The sequence below is a fragment of the Zalophus californianus genome, chromosome 15 (assembly GCF_009762305.2).
Source record: "Zalophus californianus isolate mZalCal1 chromosome 15, mZalCal1.pri.v2, whole genome shotgun sequence".
In the NCBI taxonomy this organism is placed as follows: Eukaryota; Metazoa; Chordata; class Mammalia; order Carnivora; family Otariidae; genus Zalophus; species Zalophus californianus.
Window position 1 is genome coordinate 17,817,067 of NC_045609.1, and position 21,294 is coordinate 17,838,360.

At 47.4% G+C, this 21,294-nt stretch overlaps 1 protein-coding gene across 10 annotated transcripts in view; it reads right to left on the bottom strand.

The window, feature by feature from the left end:
- GALNT2 (polypeptide N-acetylgalactosaminyltransferase 2) overlaps positions 1-21,294 on the bottom strand; it is a 181,244-nt gene that overhangs the window by 70,404 nt on the left and 89,546 nt on the right. For all 10 annotated transcript variants that reach the window (XR_003520303.2, XR_003520306.1, XR_003520305.1 and 7 more), the window contains exon 2: positions 16,569-16,662. Coding sequence is in view for 5 of the 10 variants with exons in the window: in XM_027595938.2 (XP_027451739.1) it covers positions 16,569-16,662 (94 nt within the window). In the remaining 5 variants the exon portion in view is untranslated. The remainder of the gene's footprint in view (positions 1-16,568; positions 16,663-21,294) is intronic.

A 21,294-nucleotide genomic window follows, 5' to 3' on the forward strand; every position in this document is an offset into this window, starting at 1 on the left:
ATCTGTTTTGTTGCTATTTCTCACCCATGGACCCCAGCACCCCACGCGCACTGCACGCACACACTTGTTGACCCATCTATTATGGATGGTCTCCCCCTGGGTCTAAGGCACCCAAGGCTGATCCTGAAAAAGCAACCCAAATCCTGCACATTGCCCCGAAGAACACAACTTCAGACTGGCTCTAAGGAGTGGCATCCTCGGGCAGCTGACACCCATGTCGGAGAAGCGCTCTCCACCCGGGCCGGACGGTGGCTCCTTCCCTTCGTTCGCTGACACTGCTGGCCCGGTGAGCCCGCCGGGCGGATCGCCACTCGCCGCGCAGAGAAACTGAGGGCGTGCCGTTAACGGTGGTCCCGCACCGATGCTGGGGTCACGGATGGGGCTTGGAGGTCCACAGCCGGCGTTCGCTGAACCTAAGCAGAGGAGCAGCCTGGAGGGGCAAGGGCCCGGGCCCGAGACCCAGGCGTGAGCTCAGTCCCCCCACCCCTCCTAACCCTCAGGACTGTACGCAAGCAGAACGACATTCCACCTCTGAAGTTGTGATGAAACATAAATGAAGCCATGACAGCAAGAACAGTTCCTAAGCCACTGAGTACCGTCCAACATTTACTGACTTCACAGGCAGAACGGGCCAAACACACGAACACGATCACCCCCACTTTGCTGATGTAACCCCTACCTCGGATCCTCACTGGGGAGGGTTGCTGGGAGCTGCCGCGCCCGCCCGGCCCCTCCAAGGCTTCCCCTGGGTGTCCCACCTCTGCAGCCAACCCTGGGGAATGAGTGGGAAGCACTGGACGCGGGTGCCTCATCTGCCTTCCAAGGTTCCTGTGAGTACCTGCCCAGGTGAGCAGAGGCCAGAACACGCAGGAGAAGGCAGTTCACCCCTCCCTGCGGCCCACCTTCTGCCTCCCACCTCTGTTGCCCGCAAGGAGAGAGAAGGCGGGCCACCGGTAAGGTAACCTGTGTCTGCACCTCTATTCCTCCATCCCTACCTGCGGTGCCCAGGGAACACTTGGAAAAAACAACACAATGTCGGTCTCTGCTTGCTTCAGGGAGGGGGACAATGTGATGCCATCACATTTCAAAGGTGGGGCAGGGGAGAGGGGAGGGAAGGCTTGCTCGGAAGCGTGGGTGTTACTGCCCGGAAGAGGAACGGTCAGGATGGAGCCCAGGGTGGAACACGGGAGTCTGAGTGGCCTATTTTCAGATAATATTAGTTTTTTACTGTCAGTTATACCATGATCAGTGAGGCCCCTCAGTTTCTCACTTAAATTGTTTTCGAATTTCTTAGAGACAGATACCCCAGGACTGGGGGCAGGAAGCACAGTGCCCAGCAGCCTACCCTGCATACCAGGGGGTGCCTCCCTTCACCCTTCTGCCCTGCCCCCACCCCACCGTGAGGGCCGGCGGGGGCCAGCCGCAGACACAGACGCCCTCCTTCTGCTCAGAAGGGGATGGGGAGGGAGGGCCTGGGCCGCCTGGGAAGGCCATGTGCGTGCGGGACAGGGTGGGAATGGGTTTCTGGTCCCATTTCTACCTTCCCATTTCCTGGTGAGGCCCGGAACCCACCCTGTCACATCTGACAGTTGGAAGACTCTCTTTTAAGGGCCAGCTCAGCATCTTGTTCCTGCTCACATGTGCAGTCCCGGGGAACTGCTCACTGCATAAGACAGCCATTCTATTTTGGGCAAACTTACTGTAAGGAAGTTCTCAATTTTGGAGAAAACATTCACTGCCTTCTGTTTCCCCCAGGTTGTGTGGAACGGGCCAGTATGGAGAAAATGCCAACCCTGAGCAAGCACACAAGAAGGAATGCAGCCTCTGCCCTTGAGCTACACACGTGCACCTTGTGGGAAAGGAGTGCCAACAAGCCAGGTGGCCAAGATGAGTCTGTAAGCCAAGGGCAGAAAAAGCCCTGGAGAAGGGGCATTTTGGCTGTGTCTTGAGGCATGAGCAGGAGCCTGCCAGGCCCTGGGAGGGCTGTCCTGGAAGATGCAATGGGAGGAAGCGGAGGGGGTGTGAAGACAGGGGATGACAGGAGAGAAGGAGGCCAGTCTGTGCCCAGCCCTGAGCCTCAGCCCTGGCTCAAGCGCTCAAACTGTATTCTCCACATCCTGGGGAGCACAGAATCTTCGGGCAGGTGAGTGCTGACCAAATTTGCACTCCAGGAAGTGGTTCTGGCTGTGGGAAGGATGGATGCTCAGTGGGGGGTAAACGATTCCCCCAAACACCCGCCCCCTCAACTCCCTGCTCAGGAAGACCCTGCTTGCACCCGAGGATGAGTCCCAGGTCCCCAGAAGCGCATCTTTTCTTCTCTAAGCCCAGCGCCCGTGGGCCCTGAACCTGTGAGGGGGTCTCTGCCCTCCTCCAGTGTGCGCGGCCTCGCTGTCCACCCCCAGCCTGTCCTGACTCCTCAACGAGGAGCCACAGCAGAACCCAGTCCCCCAGTGTGGCACCTCTTGTTTATGGCTGAGATCTCATTCCCATTCCTGTCAGCCTCATCCCTGCACCCTCTACAGTCTACCTGTGGACCCTTACTAAACCGTGCCTCCCACCCATCTGCGCAGAGCCCGTGCCATGTGTACGTAACAAATGAGGTATCGTAACACTGCAAGGCGGGGCGGCTTCTCAACGTGGCCACCTCCTCCAAGAGGCCCTCCTGGTGTTCCCAGCTACGGCCTCTCGCTACAGCATTCCTCTTCCCTCTTCCTCAATCACAGCTCCATTCCAACCACAGCTTTTGCCACAAACCTCCTCTCCTCTAAGAACTGAACTCAAAATTTTGCCGAGGAAGGAGCTAAGTCCACCCTTGAAAACAGAGATGACCGTGTGTGCGCTGCCCTTCCCCAGGAACTGCAGAGCGGGGTCTGCAGACACCCGTGGGTCCTGGCAGTGCCTGTCTCTGGGTTGGTCTGCCCTTGGGGACGCGTTCATTAAAGCAGTCTGACAGGAGTGCTCAGTGCCTCTTCACCCAGCTCCGCCTGCAATATCCCTCCTCACCGCGTCGGGTGCACCTTTCCGGTGTGGACATCAGGGTCTAGAAAGAGGTGATGGAAACCAAACAGAAAGGGATGAGCTCTGCGTTCTCCCATTGGCGCCCTAGCTCTGAGCACAGGGGCAGAGCTGGCCTCCCTCTGCGGCCGCCGCCCAGCCCCCTGCACAGGCCCCGGCACACCTCCGGTGCGCCTTGCACACACACTCACATCGCCTGCCCGCAACTCTGTTTGCTGCCTGGTCTGTTGGCTTGTTTGCTTGCTTGTTTGCTCTTTTTGCTTCCAGGCAGGGGCCCAGCTGTGAACCTGCCACACAGTGCGTGTTTAATAATGCAAAAAAGTACGCCACAAAAGGAGCCTTCTGCAACCAGGGCATTGCCTGCAGCCTCGGCTCGTTCTGTGGCCGCTCCCACAGATCCATGGGGGTGCTGGAACTCTGGCCCTCCTCTCCTGCCCAATCTGGTCTCTGCGGGGAGCAGAGGCCAGTCCAGGGAGGGGCCGGCTACCGGCCGGAGGGAGCGAGAGTACTACCTGCCCAGCACCCTCGGATCAACACCCCGAGGCCCCCCAGTGGGGGCCAATCCCCTTCTAGCCTTCCAACCACAAGAAACAAGGTCCAGAGATGGGGGAGGGGGAGGCCCAGGGCAACCGCCTTGGCGGAGAAGAGCCTGGACCTGAAGGGACAGACCAGACCGCCCACCTGGGCCCCACGAGTCTCCACTCACGGCCCCCGCGGGGAAGGCGTCCCAAGGTTGGTAGTGACAAGACAACTTCCTGCCACTCGTCCCTGCTGGTCCACACTGCAGACGCACCCCTGCCCACCCTGCAGCCATTATCACCTGTTCCCCGGCCACGCCGACCTCAGGCCCAACAGCTTCTTCTGGTTTTCTTTTCCCGTCTTTGACTCCCACCCAGCCCCCTCCCCGCCCCGATCGCATCCACACTGCAGAACCACAGAGCAGCCCTTGGGCAGAGAGGCCAGGTGGCGATCATAAGCACACGAGGTCCGCGGGGCCCAGACGGAGGCTTCAGGCAGCACAGGTGCTGAGGCCCACGGGAGGCCCCGCTCTGTGGCCCGAGGTTGGGGCCCGTTCCAGCTACCGCAGGGGTCCGAAGTGCCACCCGGACGGCATTTCCACAGAAAAGCTCTTTCTAGGCTCCTCATACCCAACCCTAAAACTGATCTTTTGGAAAAGACACTTTCCTAACCAGGGAACTACTTGCATTTGGATGATTTGCTCAGTTAAATTTAAAAGAATGCCACATTTCCAAACAACGTCATTTCTTTCTTAAAAACTTCCTGTTCACTAAGCCTCATCTTTAAGGCAACAATGACGTCCGTCAATGAAAACGAACCTTCAAAGGGTTAATACCACAAAACGCATGAAAACCCGAGTGCTCAGGGACATACCCACGTGGTCTCCACATCAGCGACTTCAGGTGGGATGGTCCTTTGGCAGATCCCGACTGTGCTGCCGTGTGTCCCCGAGGACAGGTGTACGAGGGGAAGGAAAGTGCCTGGGCCGGCGTGTGTCCCAGCGGGCCAGCATTCGGGGGGTGCGGGCGGGGGCAGGAGGCTTCTGGATCCTGGGGGGCTATCTGTGCCATACTGTAGTGCTACCCTCAAATCCTCCCCGGGAAGGACGGCTTCAACAAATTGAAAGCTAGTCTGTGTAAAACAGAGAAGCCTCTTCCGGGAAAGCAGCCAAGAAGGGAAATAGAATGTATTTTAAATCAAAGGACAAAGCCCTCAGATTTATTTTAACCTCCTGGTGATCTCAAATGGAATGTAATTTTACTATGCTTAAGAGAAAAAAAAAGTCCCTAATATTGTTCCTCTAGAAGGTCACAATGCTACAACATGAAAGAGGAGACCAGGGCAAGGCTGGGACTGCAAACAAATATATCCATCTAAATGACAAAGACATGTAAATAATACTTTATTATTTTTCATCACTGGATAGCTGGTATGACAGGAAATTTTGCTCACCCATGAGAAACTGTCTCCTGGAATAAGAAATCCTACACAACTCATTTTTAAGGACGAAAGAAGAGGAAATTCGAAGAAGAGATTAAAAGTTCTTTAATCACTTAATGAAAATAAAAGGAAAAAAAAATCAATGTTATAGGGTAAGTACCCTTAATTTATTCAAAATGACTGGTGCCATCAAAATAACTATAAAACACCACGAAGCAGTTCTGCTTTGCATTATGAGATCTACCCCTGGCTTGAATTCATGCATTTCTTTTCCAAATTTTAAATGGAAACTTTTCATGTTTCCGCTAAGGGACAGTGGTCTAATTTATAATTAATCTAGTTTGTTGTACTTGGTCTCTACTGATCACCTATCATCCCGAATATTAGTAGAAGTATCAGAGTGAACAGAATGGAAGCTGATGCAAGGAAAGTACAGGTGGAGAAAGAGGGAGCCTATTAACCAGTACCACAGGACAGACACTTCACCCAGACCCAATCCACACCACACAATCACCCTGGAAAATATGTGTTATTACTGTGCCCATTTTACAGATTGGGGAACTGAGACTTAGAGGTTAACGTGCAAAATGATGGTACCACAACGCAAACCCAGGTCTCTCTCTTCCCAACTGTGGCCAACAACTCACTTTAAAGGAATTTTGGCGCAGCACCAGAGGCACCCCACAGGTCTGGGCAGGTCCCACTTCTGCCGGCAAGCACCCTCTCAGTTCCCCAGCCCCGCTCCCGCCCCGGGGGCCGGTGCGATGGAGTCTCTGAGTGGCAGCCCCGCGCCCGTCTCTTGAATGCTGACGTCCTCTGTGATTGGAGTCCGAAGGAACCAGGGAAGCTATTTCTCTACAAGTGTGGGAACATCTCTTCATCACAACCCCTAGCATGCAGCCACTACTTAGGAGTTTCCAGTGATGGAGAAGTCATCGTTTCAAGAGGAGCCAGAATTGCTGGCCCAGGCTTCCTTATCCGCTAACAAAAACTGCCTGCCTGTGACCTCCACTCTCTGGAGTCTCAAATAAAAAGAAAAAAAATGAGACTTCAGCCTCTTTTCTATGGCAGCCTTCTGACCATTTGGACATCACGATTCCATTTTCCCCTTCTAAGCCCTTCTGTAAAAACATGCCGTTATTTTAAGTGCTCCTCATCAGATGCTGTTTCCGGCCCCCTCACGTCTGAGTCACATCATCTGGACCCACTTCAGCTTATGAGCGTCTCGGAAAACCCTGTGCCCGGAGCGGAACAGAGGAGTTCAGGTGTGGCATGCCAGCATGGAGAGCTCCAGACACCATCTGAATGGTTCTGGATGCTCAAGTTCCACTAAGAAAGCTTCAGACAATTTTACTTTAATAGCTTTATCACACTTCTGGCTACTGACCTGATCGATGTCCTCATTTTTTTTTTCTTACTTGTTGGAAGGAGGGGTGGAAGGACATTAGAAGGTTTGTCTTTTCATGCTGGCTAGGGTGCAAGGAAACAGGCCCCCTTCTTTGGAAGACAATTTGGCAATTGATATAAAAAAAATCCTTGAACACATGCCTTGGACCTGGAGTTTCTCTTTTAGGGATTTATTTCAGGGAAGTAATTAAGGGCATATAAAGATTCACCTCAATGGATGTTGGCTGGAAACCCTCTATAAGTTCTACAATACAGGCTAAGTTCAAGGAGCTTAGGTAATGGGTACATTGCTGTCATGAAAAATGCTGTACAGGAAGTATTTCGGGACATGAGAAGGTGTTTATGATAGAATACTCCAGAAGAAACAAGTCCAGTGTGGTGCCGCATGTATAAAAATGTCGATGTAACCGGCTGGTAGGGGCTGCTTGTGGCCTGCCCTGAGCCATCCCGGGAGGAGAAGGGAGGCGGGAGGCGTCCTCCATGACAGACTCAGGGAGAACCCTGAGGTGCTATGACCGGGAGAGAGGAGCATGTGTGAGTAGACTTCCCAGCTAATCCCCCAAATCCTTAGCAGTGTTACTTGCCTGGTAGACTATTCGATATGTTTTATAAGAACTCACGAAAACACTGAAAAGCCCCAGAGCTGACTCAGACATTGTGTCTAGGGCCCCAGGCCTCCTGTACCTGGGCCTGGCCCATCTGGATGTAGACACTGGCTCGCCTTAGTCAGGAGCCTGGCTATACGCCCAGGACGAGTGTGGAGGAATGGGCGGTGCCAGAGTCACAAGGGTTACTTTGGGGTGGTAGAATTATGTGTGAATAATCTTCTTATTTTTGCTTATCTGAATTTCTTAAATATTCCACAAATAGCATATTGCTTGTTTTTAAACAAGATGCTTCCCCGAAGGATACTCAGCCACATATTCTCTTCTCCTGGACCTCGGGCCTGGGTCACAGCGGGGCACACGGAGCTCGCTGTCCCACGGCTGTCGCATGGGGCTCCCCAGACAGTGTGGCTCGCAGGGCACGCGGTGCAGAGAGATACAGGGGATGAGTGTTCGGCCCTAAGAAGCAAGGAAACTCTGACCCAGGCTACAACATGGATGAACCCAGAGGACACCGCACAGAGTGAAATACGCCAGTCACGAAAGGACAAGTACCGTATGATTCCACTTATCTGAGGTGTCGAGAGGAGAGAAGTTCACGGAGACAGGAAGTAGAATGGTGGCAGCCAGGGACTGGGGGAGGGAGAATGAGAGTTAGCGTTTCATGGGGACAGAGTTCCGGTCTGGAAAATGAGGAAGTGCTAGAGAGGGATGGAGTGAGGGTCGCGCAACAGTGTGAGTGCGCTTAATGCCGCTCGACCGTATGCTTAGAAATGGTTAAAATGGTAAATTTTATGTTACGTGTATCTTACCCCACGATTAAAAAAAAAAAAAGCGCACAATGCTGGGGCCCAATAAATCCCTCAGAAGGAGAAAAGGTCAGGGGAGCATTTTTCCCGACTCTGCAGCAATGCTGAATAAATACACAAGTGGCTCATCTCATCTTTCTTTGGGCAGGTGGGAAGCAGGAAAGCTAAAACGTTTCCATTAGCATCCGCGGCAATTCACACCGGGATTTGAGGTTCTATTACACATTTTGCCACTCCCATGTCATTCGTCTTTGCGTGAACGCGAGCAATTTCTGTTTTGAGAAATCAACCGTCTTGGGTAATGAAGCAACAGTGGGCCGGGCTGGGGTGGGAGAAGACACCACGATGGATGGTGGGGGACCTCCGAGACAAACCAAAATGTAATCAGGACTTCTCCCTTCTATCTGTGTTTTTTCGAGGCCTCGCCCCCTTACAGGAGGTTATAATGGAACATGAGCATGACACCACGGTTTCAGAAAGACAAAAAGAGAATCTGCTCTTAAAGGACACGTCACCATCTGAAGGACGAGAGCTCACTACGAAGGGCCTTGTCCCCAGCCAGCCTCAAAGACAGACCTGGGCCTTGCCACCCATGGCTCGTTTCTGTTCTTCATCGTCCTGGACCATCGGCCATCCTGCCTGCTAATCTCATCAGTCAGATCGAGAGAAGCTGAGGACACAAGAGGAGAAGGCACAGGAGGGCCAAATACTGGGAGAGACTAACTTTCAAAGCAGAAAGCTTTCTCTGTACCTGGGCGGGGGAGAAAAGATAAAATTCGTCTCCATCAGATTTTCAAAAAACAAAAAATTGACAAATAACCACTCTGTTTGAAACAACACTTTGAAAAATCAGCACCAAAAAGAAACTTCTGGGGCTGAAATGGAAGAATTGGTCCTGGAACCTCAGGACCAAAGGCCTTCCAGTCCAGACGTGAAATGTGCAGGGAGGGAGGCGAGAACACGAAGACGTATTCTTACCCCATCGCCAAGGCAGTGCAACCAGTGATTCTAATCTGGGAAGAGAGGTTGAAAGGCAACAGAAAGATGGAGTTAAAACAACAGAATCAAGGGATCTCAGTGAGAAAGTGTCTCTGTTTTACATAGAAGGAAAATGGAACTGCAAAACAGTCACTATTTTTCTAAGGCCAGATACCTGGGGGCGGTGCTGAGCCCTGAGGCCCAGGGCCCGGCTCAGGGTGCTGCCCTGTCCTTGTCCCCAAGCCCTATGCTCCTCAAAGACCGCTCTCACGTTCCAGTGGCTATGCGCCACTACTTCAGAAATGGCAAAAACCCTGGAAAGAGGACGTGGGCAGTGCCAGCCCAATGTGCTCCGGGGTTCCCGAATCTTGCAGCTCCTTCTCCACTTCTAGAAAGCAGTCGTCCTAGAAGAATGTGTCCACTTGAGGATGCTGTGTTCCCTCTCTGAAGCCAGTGGACTCCTTGGCAGCATGGGCGGGGCCAGCAGGACTCTCCCCATGAGCATGACCACGGCCTCCTCTGCAGGGCACCAGGACACCCACCCTGGGAGCGAAGAAAGCAAAGCACTCCCTCCTTTCTTTAGCCAACTGGCGGAGAACTATCAGACTTGTAAGCTGCCCGTGACGCAGACAAGGTGCAGTTCTATGGAGGTAAGTGGAGGATCCATGGAGTGACCGCTGAATTTAGGGAACTTCCACAGAAGGATTCCTGGCCCGCGTGACCTGAGGTCAAGAGCAGCCCGATTCACAACCACACCCGATCTCCCTGATGACAGCAGAAATAAACAGAAGTGAAAGATGATGTTGACCAGATCTCTCACCCCAAGTCCCAGACCTCCTTCACGGACTGGGTTTCGACTGGAGAACTTGGTGAGGAAATCACAGGTCTCTAAAAGGCAAACGTTGGATGCGGTTGTTTATAAATTCGGCTGCTGGCACTCACATTTGTGGTTCTGCTCCTGCACAGCGCTCACAAAACCCTTCTCGGCTGTGCCCTGGCTCAGGGTGCGGCTTGGTCTGTGCGCCACAAGCCCCACGAATGGGAACATGCGTGACTGAGCTTCCAACAGAAACTGAAGGCCGGGACCCCAGCCTCCAGGCCTCCCCTCGGCCACAGCGACTTGACTGGCATGTTTTATTGAAATTCCAGATTCTAACCAAAGTAGGCGGGGCTGGGACAGGAAATCGAGTTAAAACAATAACCTGGGCTTTTGTGGCCACGGCTGACCCAAGAGCAGAGGTGTCCAGAGTGGGGACACGTAAGACACCCTTCTGGGGTAAAGAAACGGTAGAGATTTTCAAGTATTTTTCCTAATCCTTTATAATATCATATTTAAAATATGCTTTGGAATGCATCAATAAATTAGTATGGTAATATGTGTTTTATCTAGGAGTATTTTAAGAAAGAGGGAGAGTGAGATATACTCAAAATATTTTTTGCTAATAGGGTGTTTGGTCAAAGAAGCTGGTGCCATTGCCCGGGAGCATCACTGCTATCTTTAATCTGGCTCTTACATCTGTCAGTGGGTTTTGTGGCCATGCTGGAAAACACCAGGCTCCTATATTCAGCTTTGTGCTGCCTCCTACCCATCTGTCTACAACTGCTAGATATCCAACACCTAGAACACAGGAAGCTACTGAGTTTCTGAGCAACCCACTTTACACAGTGGAAAGTGCGATGAGCAGTGGTTCCTTGCAGACCACAAAATTCTGGCAGTGCCCGTCATTTTTGCGGGAAATATGTTTCTTAATCATAGCAAAATAACTTCTAAAGGAAAAACTCATGTGTATGCTGATTTAGTGAGAAAAAGAGGTCACAACGAAAACAGATAAAATCCTTTGGAAAAATAAAAGGACACGGTGCCTTCATCAAAAGTTATTAGTAATAACTCAAAAAAGAGGAAAATCAGTACATTCCTATCTCTGAAGAAAATCAACTATATAACGGCTGAAAACATGAAAGCCAGGGTCAATGCCACACTGAACTGATTGTAACTAGAGTATGACTCTAGTATATGTCCTGAAGATGGCTTCCCTCCTCCTCTTCATATATGTGTTAAAATCCACTAGAACACTTGTTTAACAGGAAGTCTCTCATTAATCCACACAGTAGAAGCATATCCTATTATTATAATAAAGAAAAGCTTATTAGCTAAGTATTCCATTCAGATGCTCCCCACTATGTGGGTAATGCCTGTTTTACATAGGAAGGAACTCTGGCTCGGGCTGCATGACTCATCCAGGAGTTGGGGAAGAAGAGAGGGGGCCACCCTAATGGATACATCTAATGCGAGCATGTACACATTCCCGTCTAGTGCATCTGGGACAATGGGAAGGGTGTTGACAAAGGAGAGCCTATACTCCCTGGGGTGATGTTTATCCAACCTCAGTAAGAAACACGAATGTACAAACTCTTCATCACCATAAAAGTAAAAATTCCACAAACCAACTTCCAGTTTCTGGTCCAGTGTGAAAAGAGCTTGGAAGTCATCACTCCATCCTAATAATAAGCAAAAAGCTGAACAAGGCAAAAAATCAACCAACAACTCCTCTTAGCTCACTCAGAGAAGTGAGATCATAGAGCACCCTGCTACTCTAAAAACTGGAGAGACCAACAGGTGAATACAGAGAATCACAGCTTGCTGGAGCAGCAACCTCTGGGGGAATCCCGTCTGGGTAATGAAACCTGAACTGTAGTGGATGAACAGCAGGAGGTCACTGTGGACAAGCCCAAGAGATAAAAACTCCAGGGGCATCAGCCACAGGTGGGACCCCATGCCTCTGTGAGTTTTACCTCCAGGAGCTTAACTCGGTTTCTCATCATGAATACTGGGAGACAGATCTCTTCATGCTTCCAGCAGGGGGAGAAGAAAAAGAATCATTTTGAAATATGCCAGAGCATTCTGTTCTTAACAAGGCCTGCCCACAAGAGAAACTATTTATCACAGCTAACCTATTGGGAGTTTATCAGAGCCTAAGCAACCTGGGGAAAGGAAAATACTCAACTCCAGCCTGCCCCTAGCCTTCTACATGGAGGAAGGGAAATACTCCTTTTTAATCACCTCTGGCCACCCTGTCCCACCTCTGTGGGAGAGAAACTGAGAAGCATTTGTGAAGCTGACAGCCCAGGGGCACAGACCTATCATATGACTATGGCTTCCCCTTCCTCTTCATATATGTCTTAAAATCCCTTCCCCATCTAGAACTGATCACCACATCACTAAAGGCCTATTTACTGGAGTTCCTTTTACCCAGCACATCATACCTAGTGCTGAAGAAAAACTTACAAGGCATACTAAAAGGCAAAAACATAGTTTGAAGAGACAAAGCAAGCGTCAAAACAGACTCAGATATGGCAGGGATGTTGGGATTATCATACCATGAATTTAAAACAACCATAATTAATATGTTAAAAGCTCTAATGGAAAAAAGTAGACAACATGGAAGGACAAATGAATAATGTAAACAGAGAGATGAAAATTCTCATAAAAAATCATAAAGAATTACTGGAGATCAAAAACACTGTAACAGAAATGAAGAATGGTGCTGATGGCTGGGCACAGCTGATGGAAGAATCTTTGAGCTTGAGGATAAGACAGGAGAAACTTCCAAATGGAAAAGCAAAGATTAAAAAAAAATAATAACAAAACCTGAAAAAAATCAGAACAGAGTATCCAAGAAATGTTGGGCAACTACCAAAAGTGTACACATGCATGTGATGGGAATACCAGAATGAGAAGAAAGAGAGACAGGAATAAAAGAATTATTTGAAGTGATAATGACTGAGAATTTCCTCAAATTAATGTCAGACACCAAAACACAGCTCTAGGAAGCTCAGAGAACACCAAGCAGGATAAATAACAAAAATAAACAAACAAACAGAAAACATAAAAACAAAAACTATACTTAGACATAGCACATTCAAACTGTAGAAAATTAATGATTTTTTAAAAAACTCTTGGAAGAAGACAGAGGGGGGAAAAACAGCTTTAGAGAAACAAAGATGAGAATTCTATCCAACTTCTCAAAAACCATGCAAGCAAGAAGAGAGTGGAATGAAATATCTGAAGTGCTAAGAGGGAAAAAAAAAAAGGCCAATCTAGACTTCTATACTCTGTGAAAATAATCTTCCAAAAGTGAAGGAGAAATAAAGACTTTCCCAGACAACAAAAATTGAGGCAATATGTTGCCAGTAGACCTGCCTTGCAAGATCTATTAAAAGAAGCTCTTCAGAGAAAAGGAAAATGATACAGGGCAGAAACTCAGATCTCCAGAGTGACAGTAAGAACATCAGAGAAGGAATAAGTGATGGTAAAATGACAACTCTAGTTTTCTTATCTTAATTATCTTAATCCATCTAATGATAACAGTTTGTTCAAAATAATAATAGCAACAATGTATTTGATTATGTATGCTTATATATATGTTTATGTACACACATATATGTGAAATGAATGACAGTGATGATATAAGGAATGGGAGGAAAGAATTCTTAATATTTTGTTATAAGATACACTGTGAAGAGGGCTAGTGCTATTTTAAATTAGACTTGGATTAGTTGTAAATACATATTGCAAACTCTAGGGCAATCACTAAAACTAAGGGAAAAAATAGGAGAGAAAAATGGAATCATGTAAAATGCTCAATGAAAGCTATGGAAAGCAGAAAAAAGTGCGGAAGACAAAAATAAGAAAGGAACAAGGGCAAGGAATAGAAAAGAGTAACAAATATGGTAAATATCAATACAGTTATATTAATAACCACTTTAAATGGCGATGGTCTAAATACACCAATTAAAAGACAGAGATTGTCAGAACAGATCAAAAAACAAGACCCAACTGACTGTATGTTATCTACAAGAAATCTGCTTCCAAAACAGAAAGCACTGAGCCCAGATGGGTTCACTGGTGAAATCTACCAAACATTTAAGGAACAAACCATACTAATTCTCTACAATCTCCTTCAAAATATAGACACAAAGGGAATACTTCCTAACTCATTCTATGAAGCCAACATTACCCTAACAACAAAACCAGACAAGGACATTACGAGAAAATAACAAACCAATATCTCTTATGAATATAGACGCAAAAATCAACAAAATATTAGCAAATTAAATCCAACAATGTATAAAAAGAATTATATACCATGACCAAGCAGGATTTATCTTAGGTATGCAAGGCTGGTTCAACATGTGAAAATCAATTAATGTAATCCACTTGACAAAATCCAACTCATTCATGATAAAAACTCTCAGCAAACTAGGAACAGAAGGAAAACTTCTTCAGCTTCATAAAGAACATCTACAAAAACCCTAAAGCTAACTTCACACTTAATGGTGAGAAACTAGAAGCTTTCCTCCTAAGATCAGAAATATGGCAAGGATGTGTACCACTTTCCAACATCATACTAGAAGTCCCAGCTAAGGCAATAAGACAAGGAAACAAAAAGTATAATGTTTGCAGATGATATGACTGTCTATGTAGAAAACCTAAAAGAATCAAAAACTCCTAGAACTAATAAGTAATTACAACAAGGTTGCAGGATACAGGGTTAATATACAAAAGTCAATTGCTTTCTTATGTATGAACAATGAACAAGGGGAATTTGAAATTAAAAACACAATACCATTTACTTTAGTGCCCCCCAAGTGTGGTATAAATCTAACAAAATAGGCACAAAATTTATATGAGCAAAACTCTAAAACTGAGGATAAAAATAAAAAGAACTTTAAATAAATGGAGAGATATTCCATGTTCACAGGTAGGAAGCCTCAATACTGTCAAGATGTCCATTGTTATCAACTTGATCTATAAATTTGACACAATCTAAACAAAAAGCCCAGAAAGGTATTCTGTGGGTATCAACAGATTCTGAAGTATATAAAAGGCAACAAACAAACAAACAAACAAACAGAATAACCAACACAACATTAAAGAGAAAGAACAAAGTTGGAGCCCAGAAGTGGACCCACATAAACATAGTCAACTGATCTTTGACAAAGGATAGTCCTTCCAACAAATGGCGCTGGAACAACTGGACAACCACAGGCAAACAAGCAATAAATAAATAAATCTAGACACAAAACTTACACTGGACAACCACACGCAAGCAATAAATACATAAATAAGCAAATAAATAAATCTAGACACAAAACTTATACCCTTCTCAAAAATTAGCTCAAAATGGATCACAGACCTGAATATAAAACCAAATTATTATAAGACTCCTGAAACATAATATAGGAAAAAAACCTAGATGATCTCTGGTATGGCGATGACTTTTTAGATAAAACACCAAAGGCGTGATCCATGAAAGAATTGATAAAGCTAAACCTCATTCAAATTTGTTTTAGGTAAGACACTGTAAAGAAAATGAGAAGACAAGCCAAAGACTGAGAAAAAATATTTGCAGACGACATATCTGATGGAGGACTGTTAACCAAAATATATAAAGAGTGCTTAAAATTCAAAAGAAAGTTAGCAATCCACTTAAAAAAATGGGTGAAAGACCTGAATAGATGCCTCCCCAAAGGAGATAAACAGAGGTAAATGAGTATATCAAAAGAACTCAGTATCATATACCATTAGGGAAATGCAAATTTAAACAATGAGATTCTACTTCCCACCTGTTGTAATAGCTCAAATTAAAGACACTGACAACATCAAATGCTGCTGAAGATGTGGAGCAAGAGGAACTCTCATTCACTGCTGGTGGGAATGCAAAATGGTACAGCCACTTTGGAAGACAGTTTGGTAGTTTCTCACAACACTACACACAGTCTTACTTTATGATCCAGCAGTCTTACTCCTCGGTACTTACCCAGCTGACCTGAAAACGTACAGCTACAAAAAAACCTGCACACAGCTCTTTATAGCAGTTCTATTCACAACTGCCACAGCTTAGAAGGAACCAAGATGTCCTTCAGTAGGTGCATGGATAAACTGTGGTCCATTCAGACAACAAAATACTATTCAGTGATAAGAACAAACACACCAACAAGCCACGAAAAGACATGGAGGAACCTTCATTACACATTACTAAGTGAGACAAGCCAATCTGAAAAGGCAACATACAGTAATATGAGTCTAACTACATGACATTCTGGAAAAGGCAAAACTATGGAGACAGTTCAAGGATCTGTGGTTGTCAGGGATTGGGGGGAGGGAGGAATGAAGAGTCGGAACACAGAGGATGTTTAGGGCAGTGAAACTACACTGTAGGATACTGTAATGGTGGATTCATGTTCCTGTACGTTTGTTAAAACCCACCGAATGTACACCACCAAGAGTGAATCCTAATATGAACTATGGACTCGGGGTGGCTGTAATGTGTCAATGTTGGTACCCTGATTGTAGCAGTGGACTACTCTGGTGGGATATGTTGACCCTGGGGGAGGTGCACACGTGTAGGAGCAGGAGGTATATGGGAATCTCTGTCCTTTATACACAATTTTGCTGTGAACCTAAAATTGCTCTAAAAACTAGTCTTTCAAAAAAATTTGGGAACCGATATACTATCTTGTGTTTTCTATTTTATTCTATTTTTTTTCTTGCAACAAATTTTGGTCATCTCCTAGTAAACTTATTTCACCACCCACTAATGGGCTTGAAGGAAGTCCCCAAAACATTGCTATAGGGCAGTGTCTCCAGCAGCCCTATGAAATCCATTCTCTATCCCTCAGGCTCCATAGGCCACATTCAGCTCATTCAGTTTCTGAGCAAGAGGACTTCCCAGCCACTAGCCACCAGCCACCAGCCCAAGGCTGGATGGGTCCCCAGGGGCTGCTGCAGTACCTGGAGGAAGGGTCTCCATGCTTTGTGCTTTCTCATCCCCGTTGCTGTGATGAAGATCTTTCTTTTTAATTGGGTCAATTTCATTCCAGTCCTCCTAAGGGGAACAAAGACACCAAATGAGTTGATCAGTTTTTCAAGCACACCTGCATTCACCAGTTCAATAAACAGTTAAGTGTTAGGATGCCAGTGAGCCCCGGGGATGCAAATGATGAGAGAGAGAATGCCCATCTCCAGGACCTCCATCCCAGGACTTCTCAGACAGTGGAGAGGCGAGGGAAGAAAAGTGTGGGAGTGGGAAGGAAGATTTCCGCTTCCCTCTTCATTTTACATTTGCACTGCATATCCATGGGCAGGAAATACTCCGGAAATTCCCAGGGCTCTGTGGATCTTCGAAGGTAGGGAAGGGAGATGGGGAAAGTAGATTAAATAAAATAATTCAATAGTGGTTAAATTAAAGCCATTAAAATCACGGTAGCTCTCCAGACATCTTAGATGGTTTAAGGACACCCTAGGACCCAATTCTCCCTCCAGGCCCCTTGGAGCCCTCCTCTGAGGTTGCTAAATGATTTAATTCCACTGAATAACAGTGGAGGGAGAAAGGACCAGCCAAGCTTTTCCTAGGGCTTACTCTATTAAGACTGCCAATGGAACAGAGCTGTAAATTAAAGGTTTAATGTGAAACCAGAATAAGATATAAGCTCTGGCAGAATTTATTCAGCTCATCTGCACAAACAATTTACTCTAATCCATCAACATTAAATCAAACTAAAAAACATCTCCATGACCACAGAGCTAAATATACTTTTCAACTACTTGGAATCTGATTTCTGCGAATCAAGGAAGAAAGGCTTCTGTATATAACCCAGATCAGAAATGTCCCATGGCTAGTCATTTCCTACACAGACTTCTGTGAGCCAAGCAGATGCTGTCGGGATGATCTGCAGCATTAAGCCCTCCCTCGGGGGCGACCCGACCAGTTCCGCACAGGTCTGTCCAGCTAGCGTTCCTTTGGACCAGCATGGGCTGTGTGTTGTGCAAAAGCTGACCACTGGAGACATTTTGGCTCTTCAAAATGTAAAGTGAGCTGTGTAAGGAGGGCTATCCTCAGGGTCTGGGCCAAATCAGACACATTTTTCCCAAATGCAACTTGCTTTGCCAATGATCTGCATTTTTACTCAAACGGTACAGGAATTAAAGAGAAACCACGCCTAAGCTTCCTCCGTCTTGAGACCAGCTTTTCCTTCAGTTGCTTCCTCAGTGACGCAGCTGGGTTGGTCACCATGGAAATGATGGGTGGGGGCACCCAGGCGGATGACCCCACCGCAGAAAGAGCGGGCTGGTGAGGAGCCCTCCTGTGCCCTGCAGCCCTAGCCCCACCCAGCTGTCACAAGGCCTCGGGCCTTCAATGCCCCAAGTGCTGGGATTTTGAAGATTTTATCCCGCATTTTAACAAACGTATTAAAATGTATCTGTGTCCCAATTCGAGTCTTTTTTACTGCAAAATTTTTTCCAAAGGTGTTTATAACTTGGCTTTTGAGCTTATTTGGTTAAAAATAAACTTTCAATTTACTATCGGCAATGATTTCGCAGCAAGCTTGGCAAATGCATGGGAGAGAGAGAATCTAACCTACTGCCTTTACAATATATGGAAAAATATGAATACTAATTCAGTAAGTAACGAAGTAACCAGAGTCACGCTGTGCAGACTTTTAATTAAGCATTATTAATTCTTATTTTGCAGCTTGCTTGTAGCATTTTGTGGCTAATAACTTTTTCTCCCACAGGCATTACACTGGCTAATGGATCAAACCATTTAACCTTGTACTTGAACAAAATCAAAAGTGAAAGTTGCTGGTGGGGCCTGTGCCTTACTTTCTACGTGTAAGAACCAAGGCATTAGCTGTACCGTCGACAAAATCAACAGTGAGGCAGGTCACCCATCCATGTTTTCTTGCCAAATAAATGCTTCCTTCTCCCCACAGGCAAGACTGACGAGTCCATAAGCAACATTCCTTAACCTCCCGACCCCCTGCCACTCCACCACGCCCACCACAAAACTAAAGCTGGAGCCCAGAACGTGCTGAATGGCTAAGTCCCAAAAAGGTGAAATGACGCTAAGTGTCATTTATGAATGCCTACTCTGCACCACCTGTTCTCGTCCCTGCCACGTCCACCCTGGCCGTTTATAATTCCTATTTCACAATGGGGATGTGGAAGATCAGGGAGCCTAAGCGGTTTGCCCACACAGGTCATACAGTGAGTAAGAAGCTAAAGGTGGCTTCTTCTCAATCAGGATGCAGTTTAAACCAAGTTACAAGAGCCCGAGTCTCACAATATCATAAAAATCCAAGGATACGTTTCTAAGAGGTCATTCGCAAAGGACTCTTTTATTCTGGACTCCCGAGTCAAGAACTGCAAATTACCATGGTAACTACCTGCTCCTAGAGTAAAATGAGGAAGAAAAGGAGGAACTGCTGAGGCCGCTAACAGAGCGCTTAGGAGGTGCCAAGCCCCATTCTAAACATTGCACACACACTGATCTTCCTTACGGTCCTTACGGTGCTCTTATTAGCCCCATTTTACAGATGAGGAAGTTGAGGCACTGACAGCTTACGTAGCACAAAGGACACAACAAGGCGAGATTCGAACCTCGGGGGATTTAGTATTGATTCTGTGGTCTCAATCATTCTCCTGTACTGCCTTTAGATAAAATATCTTCGCCCTCTACCAACTAGATAAACACAAGTGAAGCAAAACAATGTATTAACCATTCATCTCAGGATATGTCTGATCACTGTAAGTTCCTGATCGTTCAGGATCACTGATTGGATTCACTGGCTGAGACAGCCACTGCCCGTGTACGACCCACCACCTGTCAACCCCTCACCCTTCCAGACACTTGTCATGTTCCACTCTCTTCCCGTAACCCTGACCCATGGCCTTTGCTGGACTGAAGAAGGTCCCCAGAGACATGGTGGGGACCAGGCAGCTGCACCTTGGCCGAGCGTGCCCGATGGGGTGCAGACAAGCATCCAACAATGATGGCACAGTGTCACACACCCTGAAGACTGTGGGGGCAGGGCACTCTGGCAGGAGTGTCGAGAAGGCTCTGAGAAGCCTGTGCACAAGAAGTGGCACCTTGGCAGAGATCTGAGGGGGTCAAGAATTGACCTGGCAAGATGAAATGATGGGAGTAGGGAGATGAAGTTTGTGATGGAGTGAAGAGCCTGAAAGACAGAAAACAGACATGGAAGCGGCAAGATACTGAGACTTGAGACTTGTTTTCCAGAAACATCGCTTTGTCTGTAGCGTAGGGAGCAGATGGAGGGGACAGAAGAGAGGCCAGGGGGCCATGAGGGCAATGAAACAAGGGACCATGGTGAGCTGGCTCAAATCCGGATCCTGGAGATGTAGAGAGGAGGTCGGCATAGCCATGGGGCAGTGACTGGAAGGGGAGAGCAAGAAGGAAGGAAGGAATCAGAGCTGCAGGTTTTCTACCTGGACGTTTCAGCCAGGAGAGGCACTCACCACTCAGGAACACGAGAAAGTAGTGTGGGTGGGGTAAGGAGGGCCCCGGAAAATAGAGATGAGTCTGTTTGGGAAATGTTGGGGTTACAGAGAGATACCAAACACAGAACACACACGGCTGTAGCTCTGGAAAGGCAGGAGACAATGGAAGCTGCCGGTGAGCATGTGAGAGCATCCAGGGAGGGTGTGAGCTGAGTGAGAATGGGTCCCGCAGCGGCGGGGGGGGGGAGATGCTAACACTCTAGGGGCAGGCAGGACACACAGCAGGTTGGGAAGAGCTGTGGCCCAGGAGCTGGAGCCTCGGGTTCAAGCCATGGGGGTCTGAGGACACCACCAGCCTCTATCCACTGGGCCACTAAGCTGAAGGTCGCACGGCCCGAGCATTCCTGGGGACCAGGTAGACCCAGCACTTTCTTATACTTTCTACCTATTTCACGTACGTTTGGTATCCAAAAGCACTTGAGGTCCTTGGAGGGCAGGAGGGCCTTGTCACATTTCGTGCATATCCCCACGGGGCACCAAGTGTGGTGCTGGTTGTATGTTGGTTCCATAATAATAAACAGAGTTGAAAAAAAAAAAAAACCCACGCTACTTACTCAGATTGATTTGACTGGCTTCACCCACTCTGCAGCGGAAGCACTTCATTACAACCACCCCCCCCCGCCATACATCTACATACATTATGAGACTTATTTACACCAGTGGCTCGTTTCACAGGGGAAACGCGTGGAATGTAAATATGTGGAGAAGCCGCTCGTGCCCATGACCCACTGACAGCCAGGATGTGCTACCAACTGATCTATTTGTCTGCTCCCTGTTAAGAGAAAATGATGCAGTGACAGACAGGTCCTCTTTTTAGTGACAAGGAGAAACTGCTGAGATTAGAGGAGTAATGATGTGGTTTGATGCTGGGTCAGAATTTGCAGAGAATCCAAAGCCCGTGATCTGGTAAGCCTGCTTTTCTTCCCCAGGCTGCAGCCCCATCTCTGCGTTGGCTCTCCCACCCTTCACCCTCCGAGGAGGGCTGTCGACACCGATGCATAATGACTAACCCACAGACAGCCCATGCTGCTGACCAATGTGGACAAGGGCAGGCTCAGTGGTTCTGGCCCAACACTGGACTCTGTCAGGGAAGTTTAAGCAGAGGTCTGCCAACCACATCACCAATCGTGGAGCAGGGAGGATGCTGTTGCCCAGC